Source organism: Pyrus communis, chromosome 16, assembly GCF_041283825.1.
Source record: "Pyrus communis isolate YQ-2024b chromosome 16, ASM4128382v1, whole genome shotgun sequence".
NCBI classification, from domain to species: Eukaryota; Viridiplantae; Streptophyta; class Magnoliopsida; order Rosales; family Rosaceae; genus Pyrus; species Pyrus communis.
In genome coordinates this window covers 25483479-25510436 of record NC_142580.1, presented here as the reverse complement: position 1 = coordinate 25510436, position 26958 = coordinate 25483479, and the positions used below count along the sequence as shown (strand labels likewise).

At 38.2% G+C, this 26958-nt stretch overlaps 2 protein-coding genes across 3 annotated transcripts; both read right to left on the bottom strand.

Moving 5' to 3' along the window:
- Nucleotides 1-281: 281 nt before the first annotated feature.
- On the bottom strand, nt 282-6776 carry LOC137731516 (cyclic nucleotide-gated ion channel 17). The gene is made up of 7 exons (XM_068470638.2): nt 6361-6776; nt 4740-5304; nt 3745-3957; nt 3350-3639; nt 2142-2253; nt 1744-1980; nt 282-1366 (listed from the first exon to the last, which is right to left on the bottom strand). The coding sequence occupies exons 1-7, from the start codon at nt 6387-6389 to the stop codon at nt 644-646; spliced, it is 2169 nt and encodes a 722-aa protein (XP_068326739.1). The 5' UTR covers nt 6390-6776; the 3' UTR covers nt 282-643.
- A 15180-nt stretch (nt 6777-21956) lies between these two features.
- LOC137731906 (uncharacterized) lies at nt 21957-25126 on the bottom strand. Of its 2 annotated transcripts, none has more exons than XM_068471163.2 (5): nt 24938-25126; nt 23842-23926; nt 22823-22936; nt 22407-22508; nt 21957-22183 (listed from the first exon to the last, which is right to left on the bottom strand). In XM_068471163.2, the coding sequence occupies exons 1-5, from the start codon at nt 25033-25035 to the stop codon at nt 22139-22141; spliced, it is 444 nt and encodes a 147-aa protein (XP_068327264.2). In that variant the 5' UTR covers nt 25036-25126; the 3' UTR covers nt 21957-22138. The 2 variants fall into 2 exon arrangements, with proteins under 2 accessions (XP_068327264.2, XP_068327263.2); XM_068471162.2 differs by having other exon boundaries at nt 21957-22243; nt 24938-25123.
- Between the last annotated feature and the right edge of the window lie 1832 nt (nt 25127-26958).

Genomic DNA, 26958 nt, shown 5'->3' with positions numbered 1-26958 from the left:
CATACTTGGATAGTACGTGACCATACAAACGCATTGGCTCAAGGAGCAGGTAATTTACACTTGCAAAAATGGAGATTTGAGGTAGTTGCTACACATACACTGGAGCTTTTTCCAGCAACATCACTTGGTCATTCAAGCAGACTCCCCAGTTATCCATCAGCAAAACAACACTAAATATAGACGAAAGTGCAGAGGCAGCTCTGTTGGTTGCTTGGTTTGAGCATTACTCAAAAGGACTCGAATGGCTATATTTCTTTGCTCTATAAAAATGGCTGTAAGTCTTGAACGACCGTAAACGTCTTCTATTCAGTGTTGCTCTGGTTGAGCTCACAAACTGCGATTATATCAATATACGGTTTGTCTTATACATCCGATGCACCCCAAGAGACAATAATGTCCAACTTCTCTAACATCCAATGCACCAATTCACCTCTTCCACCAACCTCGATTGGTCGATTATGGCGGTATAATTCGGATGTCAATGGTATCAGGCATCGCAATCGGCGGGGATTCGCGTGAAACCTGAAATACCCAGTCCTGCAAACTAAGATGATTATGTTGTACATGAATGAGTTACACTTCGCCTTTGACGAAAAAGCTAAACCTATCTTTACACCCATAAGCCTGCTTTAAGCAAAACCTACTAATCTTCAGGCTCAGTGGAAAAGTCCGGTTCTTCAGGCTTTCGTAATTTTGGCATCTCGTCTTTGAGCTTCTGAGCTCCCCTTCTTGTGTTTGCAGCAAATCTTGAAGCCAGTAATGTGACCCCAAGATTCATTTTTACCTGGGAAGCGGGATTTGAAACAACAGAAAGATGTTCTTCCTCTTGCTCAGTCTCATAAGCCACTTTCTCATCCAAAGAAAATGATTCGCTCATACAATGATCTTTTACCGTCATTCTTCTTTTGTGGCGGCGCCAAGCAGCCTGTATGAAGCAGGCCGCCCAAGTTCTCCAATGGTGAGAGTAAAACCGAAATGTGTGCTGCAGCTTCTTGCTGTGCAGGCGTCTGAATTGGTTAGCAACAAATTTGAGATCTTCAGCTCGCAATGCAAAAGCTTCAACTTCACTAAGTGCTTTAACTGTCCGTGTTGAAGAAGGCAAATTAACAGTGGATTTTGGGAGCAAAGCCCATGCAAGCAGCTCCTCACCACAAAAGTCTCCAGGTTTTAATGTGATCGAGTTGAAGAATCCACTCCGCCCTCCATTGGTAGTAGAACTATCCAGAGACCCTCTTATAATGAAAAGCATTTCTGTCACCGGGTCACCCTCTCGAACTATGTAGGTACCCCCCGTGCTCAGGGAAGACACCAAACGCTCACATATTGCATCGAGAAGTTGATCATCCATCTGTGAGAAGAACGGGACCTGAAGAAATGAGAAAGGAAAGTGGGTTAGTAAATTTCATTTACAGGCACACGAATCAGCAGAGGTTTTATATAAGTACGACATTATAAGCAGTTAGAACCCATATTGTGCAGTGTCATTATAGCTTACACTACGTTAGATTGAGTTCCCAATTGTGCCAAACACATGCAATTTGAGACATCCTCAAAAGAGTCATACTAAACTTTGATGCCTGTTTAAATTGGTAAGCCTTTCAACCTTAATCCTAATCCAACATACATTGGGGACTGGAACCTAATCCTCTCATCCTGTTAATTTGGATGGAATATGAGGAATGATATTTATTGAACAAGATTGCCTGTAAGCCCAAAAATATAAATACTCGGGAAGAATCATACTCTTCGAACAAGATCTAAGCATAGGTGGCGTTGAATATCATGACGAAGATCAGCAGGTAAGCCATGAAGGATGGCTTCTTCATCAACTCCTCGAGTTGCCAGCCATTTGTATTGAACAAAGCGACGAACACGTCGTCTCAAATCTTCAGGGAGTTGACGATGCTTCATCCATTCCTCAGTGTCTCTTCGCTTAAGCCTCCACTCCTCAAGCCTCACAGTGATTGATTGGAGATAGGTCTACAATATAAAGACAATCCCCATGTTTAAACTATCAATTCCACGTGCATCAACGATTATTTAAGGACTAAAAAGTGATGAAAAAAATACTCCAGACATGAAGGAGAAGAAAAGTAAAACTAAACGCAAGATACAGAGGCAACAAGTGTTTCTCCTATTACCTGCATATTCCCGATTAAGTGGGCAAATAATACAAGACCCACAATGGCAATGAGAATGGCAAACGACGTCTCCCCAATAAAAGTGCTTGTCGACAAGTTTTGCCCATACGAACTAAGACAATAAGAATGGAACGGTAAGAATCAACATTTTTCATTCATTAACAGCTTTAAAAAAGGTACTATCATCAGATCCCACTTTATCTGAAATAAGAAATTAGAAAAAAAAAACTGCCATTTCTTATAAAAACTGTTCTGTCAAATTATAGGTACACAACTATGTTCCAACCACCTACGGTATCTCAATGTGGTAGTCGAGCTATTATATCAATGCCACAGAAATCCTTGACAGCCAAAGAGCATACAACCAAGGAAATGCTAATAAGCTGTATACTTCAAAGTGATCAGTATTGACCCTCTATGTAAGGCGCAGGTCTATTCCAGCAAATCGGAGGCACTGGTTCAACATCCAAAAGCAAAACCATCTTCTAACCATTGTAAAGTTAATCTAAGATTCAGTTTCACAATAAATGTTAACCGATTACTACACAGGATTGCATTGATAATCTTCATTCTCTTTTTAATTTTTCCAATGCATGCCTAGGAAAATGAATCTTTCTAGACCGCAAGCAAAAGAAAAACATTCGTGCCAAAGCATATTGTGTATGTCTCCAATGTGGAAACCCATCTTATGATGGTCTGTCTAAAATCAGATAGGAAGGTAACAATTTACATAGAAGTGAGAAGGAATTTAGTTTTGGAACTCAGAATTCTTCAACCAAATTATTCGAACTTAGAATTCTTATGATGGTCTGTCTAAAAAATCAGATAGGAAGGTAATCATTATAGGTGTCGCGGGATTATATCCTACTGCAGGTCATATAAGGGAATTTGCAACTAACTGGTATTTAATGAAGTATATAATGGTCTACAGACTTATAATATTTCAAAGTTCAACAAGTGAATTACCAAGACTCATTTAGAAAGCAACAGGAACCAACGATGATAATTAGTAAGTAATCAATCATAGCCACTATCATTCTTTGTGAATAAAAATAACTACCACCGGTAATAGAATAAGCCTTTTCTGAATTTAGTCTGTGAATAATAACATGGCGTCTAAATCTTCATGACATCTTAAATTTCCAAATTTTCCTTTTTGTTGATTTTATTCATACCTTTCTACCTAAAAAAAGGAAAAAACACCATACCTTAGTTGTTGTAAGCCCCACCATAAACAATAGAAGTATTTTGTGATGAAGTTTAAGGAGACAACATTTTTTGTCACTGCGCTTTCAAATATGCCATATTTGAAATTTTTGCTTGCAGGATTACAATTCTCGAACACATTTGTACTACTCGCCCAACCTTTTCTGTTAACATTGTCACAATCTAGATAAGAAAGCGAGCATTTTGTAGTGTTGAGTTCCTTTTTGCAAAATGACTTCCAGCATGAGGTATATCGGTCAATTGATAGCAAATACCATGCTGCCCCTAACACCTGTAACAACAAAAGAGGTAAAAGATTAGCATCCTGTTCTGGAACTCAGAGAGGACGGAGGGAAAGAAAAAATTAATAGGAAGAAAAAAGCAACCAGAGACATACATGGCTGGCCAGCATGTACAATAGAAGATTATATGCAGCCCCTGCCCAGGCAGTCTTTGTCACCACTCCAGTTGCTTTGATTATTTGCAAACTCAACGGAAAAATAAGATATAATCTGGGGACATATTGGATCAGAACAATTAGTGCAAGCGCATTGTTGTTATGATCCGTTTGAGCGCTTCTTGTTGCGGGGATAACAAACCAGATAACTATCTGCAAAAAAATTTCAATCAGTCATGAACCTAGCATTTCAGATTTTAGTGATAGTCTCATGTCTCATGTTAATGAATCTAGCATTTCCTCTACGGAGACTGTACAGTCTCTAATAATTAAGTATTTTAACCATATTTCGCAGGGTTTAGGGTTCTGGTTAAGATTGCCAAAACCTCACCATCAGACAAAGAGGTGGCAATCTTTGAAACAACACAAAATAAACACGGGTTTTAGTTGGTGTAATCATGATCGAGTGGAAATTGTGTCCACCAGTTTAACATGAACAATAAGCATTTGTGTTTCGAGCCAACTAACCTAACCCGAACACTTCAAGAATTGACATGTTTAATAAGCTCATATTGATACACTCAATAACTGTGTCACGTTGACACATTTATAACCTATAAAACAAGACATAATTATAAAGTTTAAAGTAACACTGACAATGTAAACATAACATATCTGTCAAAGAAAAACTAATCAGACATCTTCGATCAAATCAGGCTGATCTCTACTGCTATAACCATTTGCATTACCTGTTTAATACAACTCGCACAAAAAGGCAACAATTATGTAATCTTCTTCAGATTAATATTGGATCGCTCTGGTAAATTTTAGAGTAGCACTCACTTAATCTAGCTCTTATACATATTTTCTCTCTAATATTATATGGGTATCATAATTTTCTCACTCATTCTTTGATGCAATATAACTTGAACAGAAAAGGAAACTAAGCAAACCTACAATGTCAAGAATCAGTTATAATCCAAAAAAAAAAATACCTGAGGGAGGGGCAATGTGGCTATGAGATCAATGAAGAAGTCAGATGTAATATATCTCCGCGCAATCTTCTTTGGGTCCATGACAAGTTCACCCCTCCCAAAAACACGAGAACTTGGCGCAACATAGGCTGTCCTAAACTTTATCATCACATGCAACATATAAAAGATATCCGCAATAGTTCGGAAACAAGTCACAACAATTCGCAACCTTAAGTCCGTCTTCACACAATATGTGTTTGCATCCCCTCCCAGCATGGGCAGATAAAAATACAAAGGGTCAACAAAAAGTGCCACCAAGCAGGAGACAATGAAAACCCGATTCCATTGCAACACGATCTCACTACCCGGGTCAAGTATTCTCTTTTGCCAAGGTTCATAGTCCTCTGGAAACACCTTTGAATGCCCAATGCTGGAAGTTTCAACAAATCTATTTCTTCCCCCCACTAGTCTAGTGTCAGATTTAAGCAATGAAGACGACTTATATGCAGATGATGACTTTTCAAGCTGAGATGGCTCAGCTCTTCGCCATAAAGATTCTTTATGCCGTTTTTCATCAGAATAAAACCTAAGCCACATTAAAGGTGAGCAGAGTATTAAAGAGTGTCCTGATCCTTAGATTGAGTAAGGTTGTTTCAAAAGTTAATTATAATTCTCGTTCCTCACATTAAACTTAAGGAACTTGATGATAATATTCAACAAATTAGATGCATAAAAGGAAGTCTTATTAAGCAAATGAAAAAAAAAAAAAAAAAACCGTAGAACAATAAAATTAAGGGAAAATTGCACAAACACCACCTGGACTATTAGCGCCGTGTGCAAATACCACCCAAACTAAAAGTCTTGCCAGTTTATGAACCAGACTCACGTTTTAATGTGAATGTCCAGCCTCCATTAGTTTTCATAAAAAAATTTAGTCAAATTCATCTAAACACAAGTGAGCATTTTTCTAAGGGTATTATGTCACTTGCCAGTTTACCAACCAGACTTACGATCGGTTGACCAAAGCTCGTGGGATGTATTTTCCACTTCCTCAAGGGCAAGACACAGTCATCAAAATTCTTACCCTTAAGTCATCTAGGGGTCTTGTTGTCATGGAGTGGTGAAAATACACATGAAAAAGTGCTCATGTGGGCAGCACCATATGAGATTTTACGGAAATTCTAACGGAGATTTGACAGTGGCGGTACATGCCCACTACAAGTGGATTCTACATTGGCAGGAGTTCAGTTTGGGTGGCATTTGTGCACACAAACTAGATGTGGTATGCCGTAGCCTCCAACCTGACGGAATTTGTTTGTACGGGTTTATAGAAGGGTAAATCATTCTAGCTGTATGTATAGATTAGATAACCATTACTTTCCCGGGTCCCATATAATGAAGAATTTTCAATATTTTTCATCACATTTTCTCAGTATCCAAACAAGCACGGAAAGAAGAAAGAGGGACTGAAACATGGGGTTCCCAGAAACCTTGAGCTTCTGTCATATTTTCCCATGCCCAGTCCTACCTATTTCCTAAGCTCAATAATCATCATTCACGTTCTGAAGCAAACAAACAGAGAAATAATTTATTAAAAAAAAAAAACAAAAAACAAAAAAAGGGAACTTTGTGGGTGATTCACCTGACAAGCCTTTCCTTCCTCAATTCCATGGCAAGGAGGAGGAAGCTGAATCCAAATCCTTCAGCTCAAAACCCTAACATACCATCTCCCCCACCATTTGAGGAATTTTGGTGTGTTGCAAATCTAAGTTCAGAGTAGCCGACAAGAGAGAGCGGTGAGAGAGCGACAGTGGTTTAACGAGAGAAAATCTAAAAGTAGTCCCGCGAGTAGTCAAGACCCAAGAGAGCGAGAGAGAGAGTGTTCCGTCTACCGTCTACTAACTTAAGTTTGTGTTCAGATTGATCAAACAAAACCGATTCCGATAAAATTATGTTAATATTTTATTTTGAATTTTGTATAGAGAGAAAAGGACAAAAAAAATGTGAGAAGAGGAGAGAAAGGGGAAAGGAAAGAATCCAAATAGCACGTACATCAGTATATATTCTGCTGCAATACTTACATCTATTATGTAAAAGGATATACTATTCACACACCTATTTATACTTTTCACACATTTGATTTTAGTGTATGTCTTTTGATTTTCTTTCATTCGTCTAGTCCAAAAATCGAAAATTAAAAGGACATGTAAAAAGTAAAAAAGAATACATAGATAGTCCAATCTTAGCAATTGTATTACATCCCTGATATTATTTAAATTCCATTAATGGACGTGGGCCCAATTGAATTTTGTATACTAATCACAAATGATAGTGGGAAGGAATGGATGTTTTGGGTTTTGATTATTATTTTAATTCAACTAAAGGATAAAAAAAATATAATTTTGTACCAAAGACCTAATTTGACACATGGATTGTCGTCGTCCACTCAATGTTGTAATGTTGTCAAGATAGAAAGAAAGAAATTTGACAAAAAAAACATAAAAAAGAAGAAAGAAAGAAAGAAATTGAAACTTGCCCCTACATTATGACGTCCAATTATGGCGGAGATTACGACACACAGCAACCAAAAGAGAAATACAAGAGGATAATAGTAAAGACTTGACCCTAATAGTTATAATGTTTTAGGCCTCTCATGACTAGGAGTCCATCAACTCCTTCCGGAAGCCACCAGCGTCCTCCCAAGTAGCGTCCTCGACAAGTAGTCCCAGCCACTTGATTAGCCACTTGAAGTGGCAGTGTAATTGAGTAGAGGAGTTGACATGATCACGCACTTTTTTTCTTCAACAAAGAGACATTGAATGTATGGTGGATTCGAGCAATAGGGGCACCTCCAGCTTGTAAGCCAGCTTACTAATGTGTTCCAGGATTTTATAGGCTCCAAAATAGCGGGAAGAAAGTTTGCGACAATGATTTTTCTTCATTATGGTCTGCCGATTAGGCTGGAGGCTCAATTAAACAAAATCCCCCATTGTGAACTCGTGTTCAGTATGACTTGTTCAAATAGTTTCTCATCCGATCCTAAGCCATTTGTAGATTATGGCATAGCTGCTTAAGGATATAATCTCTGTTGAAGAGCAGTGGAAACCTGATCATAAGAAGTGACAGTATGCTGTTGGTAGCCATAAACTGTTGGGTTTCCGGGCATGATTACTTTAATTCAAATAATTAAATACGTAGAGGAAAATAATAAACAACATACAATATTTATCTCAATTACACATATGGTTGGTTGCAATTGATAAAGCACCAAAGTAATAAGTCGATGAAATTAACTTACTTGAATTTCTAGCCATGTGCATTCCGGATGATTGGATCATTCTGTGACATCCCGTCCCGGAAATACCGAAATGTACGTATGAAATTACAATTTTACCCCTAGTGTGCTTTCGTCACGTTTTGGTTGTTTGTTGTGTTGTGGCATGTGTTTGGAACCTCACACACTCCCACACACACACGGACACTATCCTTCTCTCTCTCCCTCTGTCTTCTCTCTCTCCCGAGTCCTCTATCCTTCTTCTTCTTCCTAAAAACGTACGGACCAACACACATACCCCTCAAACCGTGACAGATCGAGGAAACTAAGGACACCATTCAACTCGTGAGGTCGAGGCGAGCACAACCATACCATTTTCAGGTAGGAACCTCAACGTTTTCACGTCGAATTCACAAGCCCCGATTTATGTACTGTTCATGCAAAATTTATACGTTGAGTTTTTGGGATTTCTAAGCTCATAGGTAGCTTGGTGGTGTCCCAAGGAGCCTCGGAGTGCTTCGTTGGACGAAATTGGACGTCGGGATCGTCCTACTCGAAGTCGGCCGGTTTTGGTTGTTTGCACAGGTAAGATTTCGTAATTTTTAGCCTTTAAAAGTGGTCCAACGTGATTCTTCTAGTCTAGGGCTTTCTTTTGGTCCAAGAATCATAGAAAATGGTTGAGAAACGAAGGAGATTAGTAAGTTTAAAGTTTTTCCCAGTTTCCGGCGACTGGAGTCCGGCGAGGGTAGGCCGGAGAAGAAAGGGGAATATTCCGTCAAGTTTGACGGAATATTCCTAACGGCAGTGACGGTATCCGGTTAGATTTGACGGAATATTCCGTCAGTTTAACGGAATATTCCTGACGGCGTCTGTTGACACCGTCAGTGTGCCTGGCACGTGGCCGCGCGTGGGGGGCGCGTAGGTCCGTGCCTGTGCTGGCGCGTGGGGGCGCGTGCGGGGTCCAAAAATTATTTTAAAAATATGGTTGTGATCCTGAGGTTGTGTAGAGCACGTGGGTATATTCATTTGTCCATTTTGAGCAATGTATGAGAAGTTATTACGAGAAACGGGTTATGTGCTTTAAAGTTAACGTTTTTATAGTTGTTTCGCATTTAGGTGACACGTACCCAGAGGACGAGCGTGCACACGCGAGACAGGGGGGCTACGACCCTTCTACATACCAGTGAGTGGGCTTTTGTTTTCCGTATATATACCTATATACATTTATATTCCCAGAAATTGATTTAAAAAGGGTTATTTGCCTTATGCCATGCATGTTATTATTATCGTTTATGCATCATCACATTTATTAGTAGTGGCATGCATATACATATTTATATGTGGGTGCTGTGGAGGCATAGGTAAGTGCCAGGTAAGCGTTAATTAACGATTGCATTGATTAGTGGTTAGAGATGCTTAGAGAGCTCATAACCTGCACCCCCGGTGTTAGTGCTCCCGCCCAGAGTAGGGCACAGTCCTTCACGTGTTGTTCACCTCCCGCACCATACGCTCAGCTTGGATCCAAGCTAGGTGCATAGGCCTGTCGTACAGACCACAATAGGTGGTTCCGACTCGTAGGTGACCCGCGATTATTCGCACAGCCTTCACGTGATCGTAGCACTAGAGCGTATATATATGTTACACCCAGGCTTGTCGTACAGACCACTTTAGGTGGTTCCGACTCGTGGGCAGGTTTAGATATTGAGATTGAGATTTGAGCTCTAGATGCAGCCGTACAGGTCACGTTAGGTGACTCCGGCTGCTAGATTACATGATATCGATATGGTTATACCTGGGCACTTGCATATCACTTTGAGATTGTGGCATGGCATATCTTGAGCATGATTGGTATACCCTTGAGCATGTTTTGCATGTTTACACATACGTATATATGTTTATTTTTCTGGGAAGTATACAGGTTTTACGGCGAGGGGTTAGAAAGTATTTTGTAAATGGTTTTAGAAAGAATTGTTTTTGCCCACTCACGCTTTTGTTTTGCGCCCCTCCAGGTTCTAGTTGCTTAGCCGTTGCGGTGGTTTCCCTTGTGAGCTTTTCGGCGTTCTGACAGACACTCCACATTGTAGGGTCGCCTTCGGGCGTACTACTGTTGTCGTTTTATTTGGACTGCTATAGACCTGCTCTGAATTTGTATCGCACTAACTAGCACTCATTCTAGTACTTGTATGCTAGTTTTTAATTATTCGTACTTTTATATTACTACTTCTTAGCTTCCGCACGTGCACATGGCTACGTCACCTTTGTGTGACGGCCAGCACGCTCCGATCTCGGTCGGGGTGTGTCACATTCCATATGCTTGCAATCTTTCTCTTCATAATGGATCACGCAAAGCTCCCCAAGTGTTGAGCCTCTAAGAGTATCCACACTAATAAATCTAGAAATGGATGATGGGGTGATTGTGTAGAATTATAACTTTCTTAATTTCATTTATTCACAAGATTACAAATATATACAAGTCAAGTGACTTGGTGGACAAGTAAACCTAGGCCCACAGAGATTTACAAAACCTAGCCCATATTAATTATCCTACATTAACAGCCCCCAGCAAAATTGGCGGTCTCGAAGTGACAAGTTTGGACTTTAAAAATTCAAAACATGGTTTGGAAAGGCCTTTAGTGAGAACATTCTCAGGTTGATCGATCAAAGGAATGAACAAAACTTCGTGAGAACTCCCTGGACTTGTTTCACGGACAAAATGATAATCAAGCTCAATATGCTTCATTTGAGCATGAAAAATCAAGTTTGTAGCCATGTACGTGGTACTCAAATTATCACAATATAAAAGGTGGCAAAAGAAACCATAAATTGAAGCTCACAAAGCACATAAGAAAGCCCAAGAGATTCTGCACAAGCATGAGCTAAAGCCCTGCATTCAAATTCCGCAGTAAATCGAGAGACATTCGGTTGTTTGGTGGAGCTCCAGGAGATTAAGTTAGGCCCTGTTTGGGTTAATATTTTAACATTGGGCTTAGATAAAGGAAAGCCCAAGGATGCCAGATTAAAGGGGACTTGCCCGAAGCCCAGCACCGAGCCCAAAAGGCAAATTAAAGCCTTCTCAGCCAAGATGCAAGCCACGTGCTTGCCATTGAAGTGACAAGTGATGGAGACTAACTTACTACCAGCCAAATAACACTTTCTAGTGGCATTCCAAGTAAAAAGCCGATGAATCATTACCCTCTAAATGCTTTCGGGCAAGAGCAAAGTTACAGTAGTCGGGCTAATTTGTCCATAAAAGGAAGAAGAGGCCCTAAAGACAATGACACTCAACCAATCAAACAAACAACAACCAAACTCTGCTCTCAAGCCATATTTACATCCAAAAGCTGTAATTAGCCCAGATCTCAGATATTTTAGTAACAAGCTATCTCTTGTCTAGTGTAAAAGCTCTGTTATTTCCCTCAGCGGTGTAGTATCAATTCCCTTGTGTAAACTTGTTTACCATCCATCCTTTTTAGCATATAAACCCTGTAATTTCAAGGATAAGTAACTGCAAGAAGTTCAACCTTGCCATACAAGGTGAAATCTTGCCCAAAATTCTTTGTTTGTTTTCTAAGTTAATAGACCTATTACTTAATGCATTCTCCAGTATGAATTCAAGTCATATCCACTTGTTTTCCTACTTTAAGAGTCTTATTTGTATCTGGATGTGGTTAGTTTAATGGATATGTCTTCATTAAAAGCAATCTAGGACCAAACAAATAACTTAAAGGGCTTTGGACTCCCTTCATTTGAACGTACAAGACCATGAACCAAAAGTCCTTGTTTACAAGGCAAGAAAAAGAACTTAATGCAAACTTAACTTATCTACGACAATCCTTTGATAGCAAGAAGTTTGATTAACTTGGGGCGTAAGTAATCGAATTAAAACACACTTGTTCTACGTCTGCTATACTGAGATAGCAATGGCACGCCTAGTACTTAGTTAGTTTTGATTGCGAGCCTCAAGGCCTACACCTAAGGCCCCCACACAGGCACCTTTCAGAACTAACTTTATTCTCTTCTTGTAGCACACCAACAAGTAAGAGCCCGACTACACATCCAAAGTGCCAATCCCTTGGGGAGCTGTGCTGAGGTCCGGGGAACCTTCTCCAGAGAAATCTTTGCCTAAACAAGCCCATTGTAACGACCAAAAATTCTTATTTGGAAGTTAAATCCGGTGATAGGCCAAAATAAAGTCATGGTTAATCTCTACACTATTAACCATAATAAATTTCTTTCCTTAAAAAAAAAATCAAGAACAATTTAACTTTGGGTTATTTTATGGCTGCATCTAATCTTCTCGTTAGACCGCTTACGTACCCTACGAAGGGATCAAGCCAGTCGTAGTTCGCCAACACAACGTTAATCCATTTTCTAAATCATTCAAGTGACTACCAATCACGAAACTAGGTTCAAACAAATGAATCACAACAAATGGATATCATACATGGATTCAGAATATCAAAATTAGCCTAAAAAGACAGTATCATCCCTCTGGCTCCGCGCGGTTTCGGTAAACGGAAACCTAGTTTTCCAACGAACTCAAAAAATTACCAAATTTTACAGGAAAATAGAGCACAACAAGAGGAACAAGTTTTATACTTGCCACGAAGTCCAAAAGTAGACGGAAGAAGGTCAATTTTTCCAATAAAACCGACGGGTGCCTAAAGCTTCTCGGCATCAATTCGTCGCCTACAATGGTCTAACGGGGTCAAAGCTGGTCGGGATTTACTCCTGGGATGATGGGCTACAAAACCCAAGTGGTGGCATCAGCCCTCGCTTTGCCGATTCACCAGAAAAATGAAAAGGGTGGCCCAAAGAACTGTTGATTTTCGTCGGTTTTTGTAGCCTCGTACCGCCATGTACGGTGGTCAATCAAGATGGCTCTTGTGTGGGTTTTGTAGTGGGGAGTGAGAGCTTTAAGATGGTGGTGGTGGCGTCGAAAAATTCCACCAGAGTTGGCCGGAATAGTCATCGGAAGTTCATGGATCGCGAGGGTCCGTTTGGGTTGATTTTCTGGGTTTTTGGGCTTATGGACCAGGTTTCCCGGAAACCACCTAATTTTGACTAATTATAGACTCACTACTAATAGTAAGTCCACGTGTCTAAAAGGTCTCACTACTTCTGTGGCTCGTAACTTTTCCGTTCTAACTTGGAATTAAGATCTGTTTGCACTTACGCGCTCGTATCGACACGTACTATCCAGATATGCAAAGAAATTTGAAAAATTATGCAAATATCAAGTATGTCCACAAAGAATCTTGTTTAGCCCACTAGGGCTTTTTTGTCAATTTTCACTTAACGAAAAATTATACGACATAAATAATAATAAAATTCAGAAGCAGAATTTCACATTTTCCCCATTCGAATTTCATAACCAAATATTGATCTATTTTTTATTTTCCTCCACATAAATAATAAAATGAATATCCACATCATTTTTAAAATATTCAGGGTATTACACCCATGAAAAATGAGAAAACCTGAAGTAGAATGACGAGTATCCAAACAACCAGCCCAATTCGCATCCAAATAGCCACAAAGTAATGGAGGACCAAATGAGTGACGAAAAGAAATCCCATGATCAAGAATACCTTTAACGTACCAGAGAATGAGTTTAGCATCAATAAGATGAGTATGAGTAGGGCGGGACATGAACTGAGAAATATGATTGACGACATATGCAATGTTCGGACGAGTCAAGGTGAGCAATTGTAGGGAACCCAACAGATGCTGAAATTCAGTGGGATCCGGACAACAATGTGTCGTCTTGATTGGATAGTTGAGCACGAGAAGCAATAGGCATGTTAGATGGTTTACAACCAATTATATATGTCTATTTCAATAAGTTAAGAGTGTACTTAGTTTGAGACAAGTAAAGACCAACTGTCATAGGACGAACCTCAATACCCAAAAAACAGTGAAGATGACCAAGATCTTTAATCTCAAATTCATGTCCCAAAAAATCCATAAAACATCGAAGAGCCACATAATCATTCCCAGTTAAAATAATGTCATCCATGTAAAGTAATAAGATGAGATGAATCGTACCACGATGAAAAGTAAATAAGGAGGGATTGGTAATCGAAGCCCTGGTGAAGGATAAAATTGCTGAAGCGCTAAAACCATGCTTGAGGAGCTTGTTTGAGACCATAAAACACCTTTTGTAACTTACAAACATGATGAGGGAGTTGAAGATCAACAAACCCCAGCGGTTTGACCATAAATACATCCTCTTATAGGTATCTATAATGCATTTTGACATCTAATTGATGAATTGACCAGCCATAGATGACAACTAAACTGAGGACAAGGCGAATAGTGGGCAGGTTTAACAACTGGACTGAAAGTCTCATCATAGTTGAACCTATGCTATTGATCAAAACATTTTGCAACTAAGCGAGCCTTGTACTGCTCAATAAAACCATCTGCATTACGCTTGATACAAAAGACCCATTTGTAACCAACCAAATTTTGAGAAGGATGAGAGGAAACAAGGGACCACATACCATTTTTAAGTAAAGTATTAAATTCCTTTGTCATAGAGGAACGCATTCTGAGAGACGAGATGCTTAAGTAAAGTACGTGGGCTCAATAGCGTCCAAAACAGAGGCAGTGAGAACATGTGGAAGAGGATAGCGAACAGTACCATCGGTGAATTGTTTGGGCTTAGAATGGCCTGTATGCGAGCGAGTTTTCATTGGATGGGTTGAGGAAGACTCAGCTTGGGAAAATGTGGGTTGCATAGCAGCTGGTGGAGCATGCAATATAGGTAGAAAGGCAGCAGCATGGGTTGAGGTCCACTAATAGATACGCCTAATTGTGGCAACACAAAAGAGACAAGGGGGCCCGGGAGTGAACTTGGGGTTGGGATGGCAACGAGAGAGAAACTTGAGGAATCATGGGCGGGGCCAAGTGACAAGTTAGGAGCAGCATGAGTAGTTGATGAGTATATTTTATATTATATATTTAACCCTATTCTTAGTATATTTTGGTTAATAATTTGGAAGAATTTTGATACTTTGAATTATATTTCCAATATAGGATTTTCGACTTCCTCTGGAGCAAAACATGGTCAAATGGACGAATTTTGGAGTAATTTCAATTGGAGGACGTTCGTGAGTCACTTAGCTTGATCGTGTCAAAATATCAGATTTTTCTACCAAGCGATGATTTTCTGGCAATAAAATAAAGGAGCAATGTGCAGTGCTGGAATAGTGACGTTTCGGGCTTGAATTGCATTTTTGGAGTCCAAGATGACCTCGGATGGGTTTGTGGCCTTCTGGAGATGTGTTCAGAATGTTCTTATCTTTAAAACAAGCTATCTTGGGCCGGATTTGAAGAAGATTTGAGGCTAAAACGGGGCTGAACAGTTTCTGTGCAGTTTTTCCTAGTTTAATTAGGCTTTATTTTCTATTTTATTTTATTATTATTTAGTTTCTTAGTGGGAATAAAATACCTGAGGGTTAGGGTTTTTGTGGTTGGCTTGAGGGAGATATTAAAAGGGTCAGCCGTTCTAAATCTTGGAGGGAGGCTTTTCTTTTATGCAACTTTTGGGAGACAGAGAACTTGGCTAGGGTTCTTGGAGATTTTCTACTTTAAGGTGTTTTCATTCCTTTTATTCTTAATAATATGTTCTATGATTTCAATTATGAATATGCGTAACTAATTCCTTTTGCTAGGGTGAAGCCGTAAGCCTTAGCATGAATATGTGATTTTTATTTAATTGCTTATGATTGATTGCATGCATACTTTGAATTATTGATCACCGTGATTAAAACTATCTAATTGTCTTAATGCTTGATCACCATTATGATCTTTAGAAAAGTAATTTGATGCAATTTTGGTCGGAAGGTTCCCTGAAATTGATGCTGGCTTCTTGTGATTAATGATTGTAATTTCACTTAAGATGAACACCACGTCTTAAGGGTTGCATGGTTTTTCAAAGGGTTTTTATAAAGCATAATGAGTCTCTCATGTTCAGATTTGATCCGAACGTCCGGACGGGTTGCATGTTAGATATACGTTCTATGTTGGAGGTTCCAAGTAGAATATAAATTAGAAAAACCTAACCTTCAAAGTGGCATGTGTAGATCATAAGTAGTTGATAAAAATACATAGGATTGCAAGGTGATGGTGGAACTCTAGTGTTTTCTTAATTTGATTTTTTCCAAAACAGTTTAATTTTCCTTTCATCTTTAATATTGCATATTAGTTTATTTTTATTAATTAAATTCGTTTTAATTTAAGTAGGTTATAAAACCAATCATCTCAACTTTCTGCTTTACAGTAATTAATTGGAATTTAGTTTGTTTCGAATTATTTAATAATCCCTGTGGAGAACGACCTTGCGAGAACCGTTTATACTACAACAACCTTGTCATTCTTGCAAGTAATATAGGAGTTTTTAACCCGTTTGCGTGTGTGGTAAATTCTCTATCAGTAGTCATAAGCTGGGCTGCAAGACACGACAGGGAATTGAGTGGGCTTCAAGAGACGAGTCACAGCAGGAGACTAGGCTACAAGGGCAATAATGGATGCAAGTGGAAAATTGGATTCGTCAAAGATGACATAGATATAAAAATCTGATTGGTCTTGGGATAAAGGCACTGGTATCCTTTGTATTGGAAACTATAACCTACAAAACACATTCTTTGGAAAAAGGTTCGAGTTTGTCAGTAGTATAAGCTCCTAGGTGCGGGTAACTATACTAGGTGAATGTCACCTAGTATAGTTAAACCTTGGTAAAAACCGGCTACAAGGAGAAGGAAAGAAACTCAAGTCTATTTGCTATGGACCATTCAAAATCATTAAACAAATTGGTGATAATATCTTCCGGCTCAATCTACCACTATACATGCATATGTATTTGGTCATCAATATCGAGAATTCGAACCTCTTTGAACCATCTCTATTGGATGATGATCCTAACAAAGATACTCATCTCCCTTCAATTGATGACTTAAGAATGGAGTGAGAAGATCCTTTTGAGGAAGACATAACCATTGTAGTTGAATGAATTTAATCAAGAAATTCCGAGAGCAATTCAAAGCTTCTTATTAACTTCATATTTTTTCCTTTTCAGTTTCCTTTCATTTAATATAAGTTTACTTACTTTCAAAGAGAAGTCTGACTCTATATTTTGTTATAACCCATACCTTAAAATATTGTTTTATAACCCAAGACGTGGGAAATGAGTATTTTGACCCTGAGTAGGTGTCTTGATTACTTATGGAGCCTCAACTTGAGAATAATATCCTTGTACTTTCTTAAGTTTCATAATCTTTATTTTCGTACGCAAGTTTTACGTTGAAGTTGATTTACGAATCAAGACCTTGAGGGCCTACTTGTAATTTTAACAATCAGTGGGGGGGGGGGGAGGGGGGGCAATTTTGTAATTTTTCTTAATGGGTTTGAGTGGGATTGCATTACTCTCCGTCCCTCTCTTTTCTCCTTCAGTTGAAATCATATCTCACATTCTCTATAAGTCTCGAACTCTCCTTTCAACCCTCTCACAAATCGAACTCAAACACTTGATATTTGGAATCCTTGTGACTCGAGGAACTAGCCTATACCCTTGCATGTGCCATCAAGGCACTAGACAATGACCTTCCATGGAAGTCGTGAGCTTCGAGCTCTAGCCCTCAATCTCAAGTGAAATTCCTTCATTGTAGTTTCTTTCTAGGCTTTTAGCTATGTTGGAATTAAATATTTCTTCGAGTTTGAACTCAAGTTCATACCCTATGCCACTTTGCATTTGCATGCCTAAGCTCAGCTTCGAACTCCGGCGAGATTGTCGTCGAGTTCAAGGTTGATTAGGTTTTTGCAGTGCTCTTATATTAGTTCCTTCTTGTTTAGAACTGCAATTGATGAAGTTATACCTATTCTTGTGGTTCTAAACCTCTGCATGCTTCTCAGTGCAATTTCCCAGATTCCAATCATCTTTCCTGTGCAAACTCCGGCGAGTTTGTGATTTATAGCGCTCGGGAACACCTCCAATCAATCCTAGGTATTTAGATACCTTCATGCATGTTATTGTTGGTTTGAATTGGTTGAGTTTGACATGCATGCACACTGATTTCCATTTCTAGAATCCAGTGAGGTTTTTCGAGGGAAATTCGTTGAATCTGAGGTGGATTCGAACCCTATTCCTCTTAAATCGATTCAATGTAAGTTCCTAAGCTTCTAATTGATGTTTTCTATTAGTTCAGAAGTGAAATGTGTGAAATTTGGGATTGGAATCACCCTCTGCAATCTCTTGGTGCAATTTTGTAGTTTTCGGTGAGGCTCCGGTGACGGTACACGGCCACCGACGATGATTACCGTTAGTTTTAATTGCAGGAATTGAGATTCTGTTAACTCTAACGGAATCTACTAACGAAGCAGGTATGTTTTGTTATCCCTGTTTAAATCTTCACTGCACTTGCACGTGGCACCGGGGACGACGAGTGTGACGTCTACTTGCCCACGGCAACGCGCTTGCCAGCTGTTGCCGACCCACAGCGGTGCGTGTTTTCCGGTGCATGTCACCACTGCGGTGGTGCATGCAGTGGCATGTGACAAACCCGAGACCTAACCTTAGATTTTTCGGTGTTCTAATTCACGTGGTACCCTCCGTTTGTGCAAATTCGAAGCCTAAATGGTTGAATTGGACTATGTTCCATTAAAATGATGATTTAAGCTTATCTTAGCTTATATTGACATTCACCTGATTGATTGAGGATCGGAAGGATATAGGCAATGAGCCTAATTGCAAGGGACGCTCTGCTTACTTGTGAGTGGACCCTTTCGAAAAACCAATTTTTTTAACGTTATATATTTACGTATACGCTTTAATGCTTAATATGTGGATGCATGTTATTGTGTTAGTCTCAGATGAGATTTGTGATGATATTGATAATATCTTTAGATCATTCATGATCTATTTTCACCACATTGTCATCATGTGATGAGTTGTATAGATATCTTTGGTCATAGATTTGTTTGCAAGTTTTATTTGTCCTAGTGGACACTAGGGTTGATGATCATTACCGGTATAGAGACTAACTAGTTGATGCTAGTATATTTCATGCTTGTTATACTTATGTTAGTGGATGCTAGCATGATTGATTGATGGAAATTATGATTTCTGAACTTAACTTGATGGTTTTTCGTTGATATTGATGAACAAACTTTTCTATTATGGTAGTATTGTATTATATAGTTTTTCACTATATATGTTTTCAAAACAGGAGTTTTTATGTTTCATGATGATTTTATAACTGTGATAAAAGTAGTCCACTCACATTTTGTTTTATCGACTCCTTCAGGATGTAACGAGACTAAGGAGAACACCGATGGGGACGAGTGGGCGTAGCAGTAAGGCTTCCATCCTCTGGACTTTGAGTGATGGCTCATTTATTGCAGTTTTATCTTAGTTGTAATAATGTATGCATGATCGTACTTTTGATTATGCATAGCACTGCACTTTGTGTTTATTGTTGTGTGAAACTTCTGGCTGCTCTAATCTGATGTGATTAATAACGGGGTTAAACCCGAGATAATTTGTGTCCCCAAGTGGGGAGGATGATAAGTACTTATGAAGTAACTTTGGATTTATTATTTTCAATGAACACCTTTTGGTTCAAATTCTTGCACATCATAAATATCTTACTATGGCTTCATCGTTGAGTTAGCTTGTGACGTCATCTCCGGATGGGGTCATATAGTCAATTTAGTGTCGTCCAGTACATCACAACCTCGTAACTTGTGTTATTGGGATTGTGGTGTGTCGATATTCCAACAAGTTAGGAATTTAAAGTTTTGTCGCCCAGAATTGGAATCATTAACTTTTGTATGACAGCTTAAACACAAAGGGCACAAAAGCCTAATGACTTAGCATGGCCCGCCATAAGAGAAAGTTTGGTTTGGTTTCACTTACGCCACTCAAATGTGGGTAGTTATATAAAGGGGATTATAACACAAACCTCATTAGGTTTTCTATGAGGAAAGAAGGAAAAATACAACTCCCTCTTTCTCTCTAGGAGGCCGACCCTAAGGGGGAGGATACTAGTATCCATCTCTCCCTTACCCACTCACCTCTTCTTCAAATCCTTCCTTAGTGTGGAGATGTTAGAGGTTCCTTCTCTTGGGAACTTGGAGAATCCATTCATCCATCCACAACTCCAAGAAACCCATGAAGTAAAGAAGCAAGGAATGAAGGCCCTCTCTTTGAGTGATTACCCTTTGCTTATACAAAGAGGAATCTACAAAGGTATAAAAAAAATTATCAACTCTTTTTCTGTGAATTTGAGTTTGGTCTTTGGTTCACCACACTACTAGGCTTTGAATTTCTTGGGTAAAGTTTTATTTTGAGTGCATATGCTTTAGCTTCCGCTATTTAATTGTTAAATGTAATATTTTTGTTACTCAAATGAGCTTAGAATGACCAAAATTTTCCTTCAAATATAAGAGATAGGTCTCTTTGATCTAACATTCTTATATCACCGTCTCTTAGGTTGATTATATTCTATTATTCAGTAAACACATAATACATCAAGTAATGATTAACAATAAACATTGCTCATAAGTATTTCAAAAGTATGAGCGACTTTATGGCCATACTTCCAACACATGTACCCACCTCCACCTTTATACCCACCATATTTTGCCGAGGACAATGGTTCAGTAGCGTCAAAAAACATTGAAGTTGTGAAACAGAAGAAAGCTTAAGATCGAGGCTGCTAAAACAAAAAACCAATTGAACAGAACCAAAAAACTGAGCCGGTTTGGTTCACTTGGTTTGGGTTTTTTTTTTTTTTTTTAACTTTTTTTTTTTTTTTAACTTTTTTTTTTTTTGGTAGATTTTTCTATTTTTGGATTGAACTAGATTCGGTGCAATATTTAGTTAAGGTTTCAAATTTGGGTGATGAGATAGACTGTACCTAACGGTGCTCACCCTTACAAGGAGCCACTACAAACACAAACTTTTAGGGATCTTAACAGACTTTAGTCATAGTACATGTACCTGCAATAGAACTAGAAAAATGTACACACAAAAACAATAAAAACGAAATACAATTACTAGGATATTGATGTCCAAGTTTAGCCATTGCATCAATTGTTATGTTCGCCTCTCTCAAAATATTTTAGAACGATAATTTGTAAAAATCTTTTCGTGAGATGAATTAACAGTGGATTTAGTTATTTTTCTATTTCATAAGAAATAATTTTATGCACAATGTTTATTTATTTATTATTTTTATCAATAACGAATGATTTCCTTTCATAACATAGGCAATTATACTACTTGAACGAGAGAGACGAGGAAAGAAACAACAATAGCAAACAAACAATCATACACCTCTCACCGGGATGGTCATTCTTCATCAGTAATGAACCACCACCAGGAAAAGCTTGCCGCCTGCTATTGTTGGAAATTATACACTTCTGTCATCCAAATCATCTTCCAAAATTGGCTCTAGCCGTGGAGCAGCCTCCTCCATCCAAGTCCTGTGCTCGTTACAACTAAGCGTTGAGCGAGTGTGCTACCTTGTTTGCCGTTCTCAGCTGCCATTGACAACCAAAACTTCGAAAACAATTCCGTAAAACTTTGATCTCTTCTACTAGATGCCGGTCCACTCCTCCATCAGCTTCTTCATCTTTTAAGCCATGAGTTCATAACAAGTGCCCGTTCCCAGCAAGCATGCAACTTAAGCTATTTATTCTAGGGCTGGAGTGGAGTAAACATACACTAGTAAGAAATACATCCAAGACACCTTATCCTAGCGGTTTACACGCCAAAGGCTTCTTTAAAATCTATCAGCCTATGCCTATGATCTCTCGTCTAACCCTCTTTTGGTCCATACTTATATAAAGTGATTGAAAAGCATATAGCTATGCATCCAGCTTCATCCTTCAATGATGGACAGCCTATTTACAATATCATTTTACACATTATGCAGTACACATGCGTAATGAAGTCCACGTGAAAAGAATGCCATAGTGAATTACAAACAGGTCGGCACAGAAGCTGAGTTATAAGTACAACATATATGTTACACAATATGTTAGCAGATGCAACGATTATTTAAAACAACGAATTCATAGGATTTGAAAGAATAATACAAGAATTAATCTGCAATTCTTCAACCATGCACCAAAATCATCTCTATCGCATGAACATGTCGACAATAGCCCTCCAGTAGCCAACCAACTGAAGGGAAAAGGTTTCAGGCATGAAAATGTCAACAATGACACTCCAGTAGTCAACCAACTGAAGAGAAGAGATTTCAATCAAAGCCCACAATAGAAGGAATCCAGTGAAGTGGCAGAGGTTAAATTATCGGCCAATGAACTGGTGTGGCATATGTGTGTGGGTGTGTGACAGTTGAACACCATGTTACATGAGCACTCAAAAGCTAGGAAAGTAAGTTAACCTGGGTCGGAATGCTTTTTCCAGTTTGAGCTTCAATTAGCAAGCCTGCTGTAAGACCAATCATTGCCCATGCACCATTAATTGCTTCAATTTGACGCTTTCTCTGTAATCACGACAATATTTTTAGAAATGAATAACTTCTATGTATGATATGTAATCATAAGAAAGCTTGAAATATGACATCAGCTGACCCCAGTTATCTTGCATTTTGTGATACATTAGCAACAGAAAAGAAATGAAAATAAGGATTGGGGCCTCATCAAGGAACCAACTCTTGTTTTAAAAGAAATCAATATTAGCTAGAGGATACTGAAATATATGAATTGTACATGAATCTGGATATAACTTTAATACAGAAGTTTGTTGGACAAGTCATTTTCATACTCGCTATCTTAACAAAGCATGCAATTCCTTAACCTTGTATTTCTCTTTTGCTTTAATTTCTTCCATTTGCTTGGCAGCCAACCGCTTGGCTTCCAAAGGATCAACCATTATCACTTCATTATTTGATGCTCCTTTCTTCGAAGAAACCTGTACCGAAAGAAAATACAAATCAAGTTCAATCAGAAAGAAAGAAAGGAAAAAAAAAAAAAAGGGAAAAGAAAGAAAGAAAACACATGAATTCTCTTTTTATCAACTGTAAGTTAATTACCAAGAGAAGGAAGAAATGGAACCAGGAAAAATAACTTTCACCATATAGCTTCAATTTGATCATGTAATAAGATTGGCGACGGTGCATAAAATGAAAAGTGAAAGATGCAACTTCATCGACTTCTAATTGAATTGGATTTAACAAGAGAAGTTTGAAACAATTTTTGTAAGATTCGGAATATATTGAAGTATTTTACAATAAAAGTCTTTATTAATTGTAGACCAAATCTAGATGATATTCAAGGAAAGCCCTTCCAGTAAGTCATAGACTGACTAACTTGTTTGAACTCAACATCCCCGCATGCGGCTTGCCACTAACTGATATTGATTGCCTATGTTCAGGAGGTAACGGGCAACTACAGTATACAAGAGTGAACATCCCTGCTGGAACCTCCTTAACTTATGAGGATGCATAGCAAGCAAGCACACACAAGTTGGTTGATGATTCCCTTAATTTAATTTCTACAGATTATTGTTAGACGAAAGTAGAACACTCAAACAAGACTGGAAATTTAAGCAATTGATCAAACTGCACTTAAAAGTCTCAAACCCCGACCCAAATGCAATCAGTTTTAAAACTTTTAGGACTGTGGTTTCTGCTGTTATACTTGATATGAAGGTTCCAGAAACTGATGATGCATTATTAACTAGGAAAACAATGAACTACGAGCATCCGTATCTAATGTCTAGACATTCGGACCAACTACATACCTAAAATATCTTTGACCATATTCAAACCAATACATTGGTGTTATACATGTGGAATCCTTGGGGTTGATTCATACATTAGGATTGGCCAACAATTGAAGAGCACTGCCATTGGTTCTGTAAGCAACTACACTTCCACCTTGGTGTCTTCTCCAACCCCAACTGCAAAACAAATAAAATTTTGCAAAAAATTATAAGCAAGAAACAAGCTTAGAAGCTTGGATAATAAAAGTTCTAAATTATATAAGAATCCATCAGCAAAGCAATAACTACTATAATTACAACTGAACAGATTACCATACAGTCATGGAGAAGACCATCTTAATGACCTCAAACAATAAATTGTTATTCTTGTGCTCAATCCAATTTATGTTCATGTTCACCTTCTCAATGGGTTTCACTTGTATTGCTACAGAATATGGGCGTTCTTTCTGAGCCACGTCAAGTTGAGCCAGAATTTAAGTGATAGATTGCATAATGCATAGAAATATCATTATTCTCCGTCGACACTCTTTGATTACTAACACTGCTCAAACAAAAGTTTTAATAACTCCCCAAATGCACCATTCAAGCCTGTAAATTACAATCTTCGACTTTACGAAACTCAGAAAATCACTCAAGAAATCAGATTATTGCATCTCCAATGCGCAACTATGATTCTGATGTACAAAAACATACACAACCAGAAAACCAAAATCATTTCAGCCTACCACAAAAAGGTTAACGGGGCAGTCTAAATTAGAAACTTACCCTTGTACCAGAAAAGGATAATGGGGTATATCATATGTGTATTATGACCAATTCATCATATTTTCATCAATTAAAATTTTCTGTCACGTAATTCTTGGGATATTTATTTGTATTAAGCACCACACTGTTGCAATATCAGCCAATATTTCTTAACAAAATAACTGCCAAAACATCACAAATGAAACATAAATCTCGAAGACATTTTTTTTAAAATTTTATTTCTCATTTTCTCAGCAACCAAACATAAATTGCACAAAGCTAAAGAAACGAGCAGGTAATTCCAGTTGTTGGAGTAATACAAAAGTGGGTGTGAGAGTTTAAAACTCGTTTGGTTTTCCACGAAATCAGCGGGCAGAAGTGAAGAAAGTCGGAGAATTGGATCGAGATAGGAAAGAGGTAAGCAAGAGAAAGGATTGGACTTACTTGTAGAGAGGCGCAGAGGGACGATGGTGATTGGGAAACGATGAGCTTTGAGTGAAGAGGAGGGCTCCATTGATAGGTAGCAGAGATGTGGATGACATCCTCCCCTTTCGTACGTGTTCTGTTCTTCTCCAACGATTTCGGTTCCGTCTACCATTTTATATGCACCATTTTATTGTTCAGACCACATTTCAGTTTTACCCTCAACTTCTTCCTCCCAATTTTTCCACCTCTTGTGCTTCCAGTTAAAATTATATTATATTTTTTAATATAAATTAGTATAGAACAGTGTTTGTATTCTTTTAATTTTCTACTGCTTTACAAAAATTGATATTATACAGAACCTATCGGAAACCCTCCTTATATTGGTTTCCACGTATGCAACTAGAATATACATATACCAACATGTTTGAACATAAATAAAAGAAAAAATTGTAACAATGATCTTTAAATTTTAACTCAATTGGAGCAACGGTTCCTTAACTAAAAATCAATGACCATTGGTTTCTTAACTCCTTAAAACGTGCCGCTATGATCATTTTCATCCATTATAACTTCTTTCAAAATGAGTCATGTTGAAAGAATCATTGCTACATTTGGGTTCAAGTTGAGACCATTACTCCAATTGGGTAAAAGTTGAGGGACTATTTGTCCAATTAGGTTAAAGTTGGAGATCATTTCTACAATTTTTTCATTTAGTTTCTCATTTTTGCCCCTTGATTTTGACTTCATGTGTGTGTCATGTGACTTATTTTTACGGAAGTTTTAATGGAGTTGATGAAAATGATCATAGCCACACATTTTGATGTGTTAAGAGACCAATGGTCATAGATTTTTAGATAAATGATCATTGTTACAATTTTCTCTAACTAAAAAGGTGGTGTTATTGACACTCTAAAAACTTATTATGCACTTCAAACTTTCTAAATTTAAAAAAAAAAAATACATTTAGGAGGAGTGCATAATTAATTTTTAACCGTATCAAAACCACACCCAAATAGAATTATTATAAATAAAACTCGATTATACAAAAGACTTTTATTAATGGTAAGAAATATAAATCTATTCAGTGAGAGACCTTTAAGTCTTGGATGATCTTTTCCATTTGCTTTCTCCTACTTGCCTTTCCTACTCAATAGATGCCATCTGGACTTACCCTACACTCAAATCTATGTATTAATTGGAAAGGGATCCGGAGAGAATCCCTTTCATCTAATCCTCCTTATCAAACAATCCGGACCCTTGAAATTTGATCCAACGGCTAAAGTTATTATAACATTTTAAAGTGGGCCCTTGTTTTTAGCTGTTTAATCAAATTTCAAGGGTCCGGATTGTTTGATGAGGAGGATTAGGTGGAAGGGAGGATCCTTTCCGTATTAATTGTGTTTAAAACTGTTTTCTTCTCTTTCCAGTAATACCCCTAATTAAATTTCATACGTCAACCAAATCATTAAATTATCTACCAAATTTGACAAATCTAATTATTTTAATTATTAATTTATTATTTTTTTATACAAATTTCATTTCCTTATTTTTTTACTCTCCTTTTTATTTTTCTCCCCTTTGATTTTAGGCTCTAGGAGAGGACTACAAAATTTTTAGAGATGTTATTGTTTTTATAATACATATGCCACAAATAAATTAATAAAAGACCTTTTCTCCCTTCATTGGAGTAAATAATCCTTTTTAATCTATTTTACTTGGATGTGCACTACTTGCGGACGAAACTGCTCCCACATTTATTTGTTTGACGAGAACATGGGCTAGAGGAACGGGTGGAAGACCTCCTTTTGCTAAATTAATTGATCCAGATAAGCCATGAAAGCTGTCATTGCAAAAGTTTTTCCAAATGGTGCGACATAGGTTGGGCTGCTGTGGCAGGACCAAAGCCTGTTGTGTAGGAGCGTGCTGGGCCATACCAAGCACTTGAACTTGGGCCGCAGCAGCTGCAATCATGGCCTGGGCTGCAGGTTCTAGGTGGGTTTGAGACTCAAATTGCAGGAGCCGAGACCGGAGATCAGGAA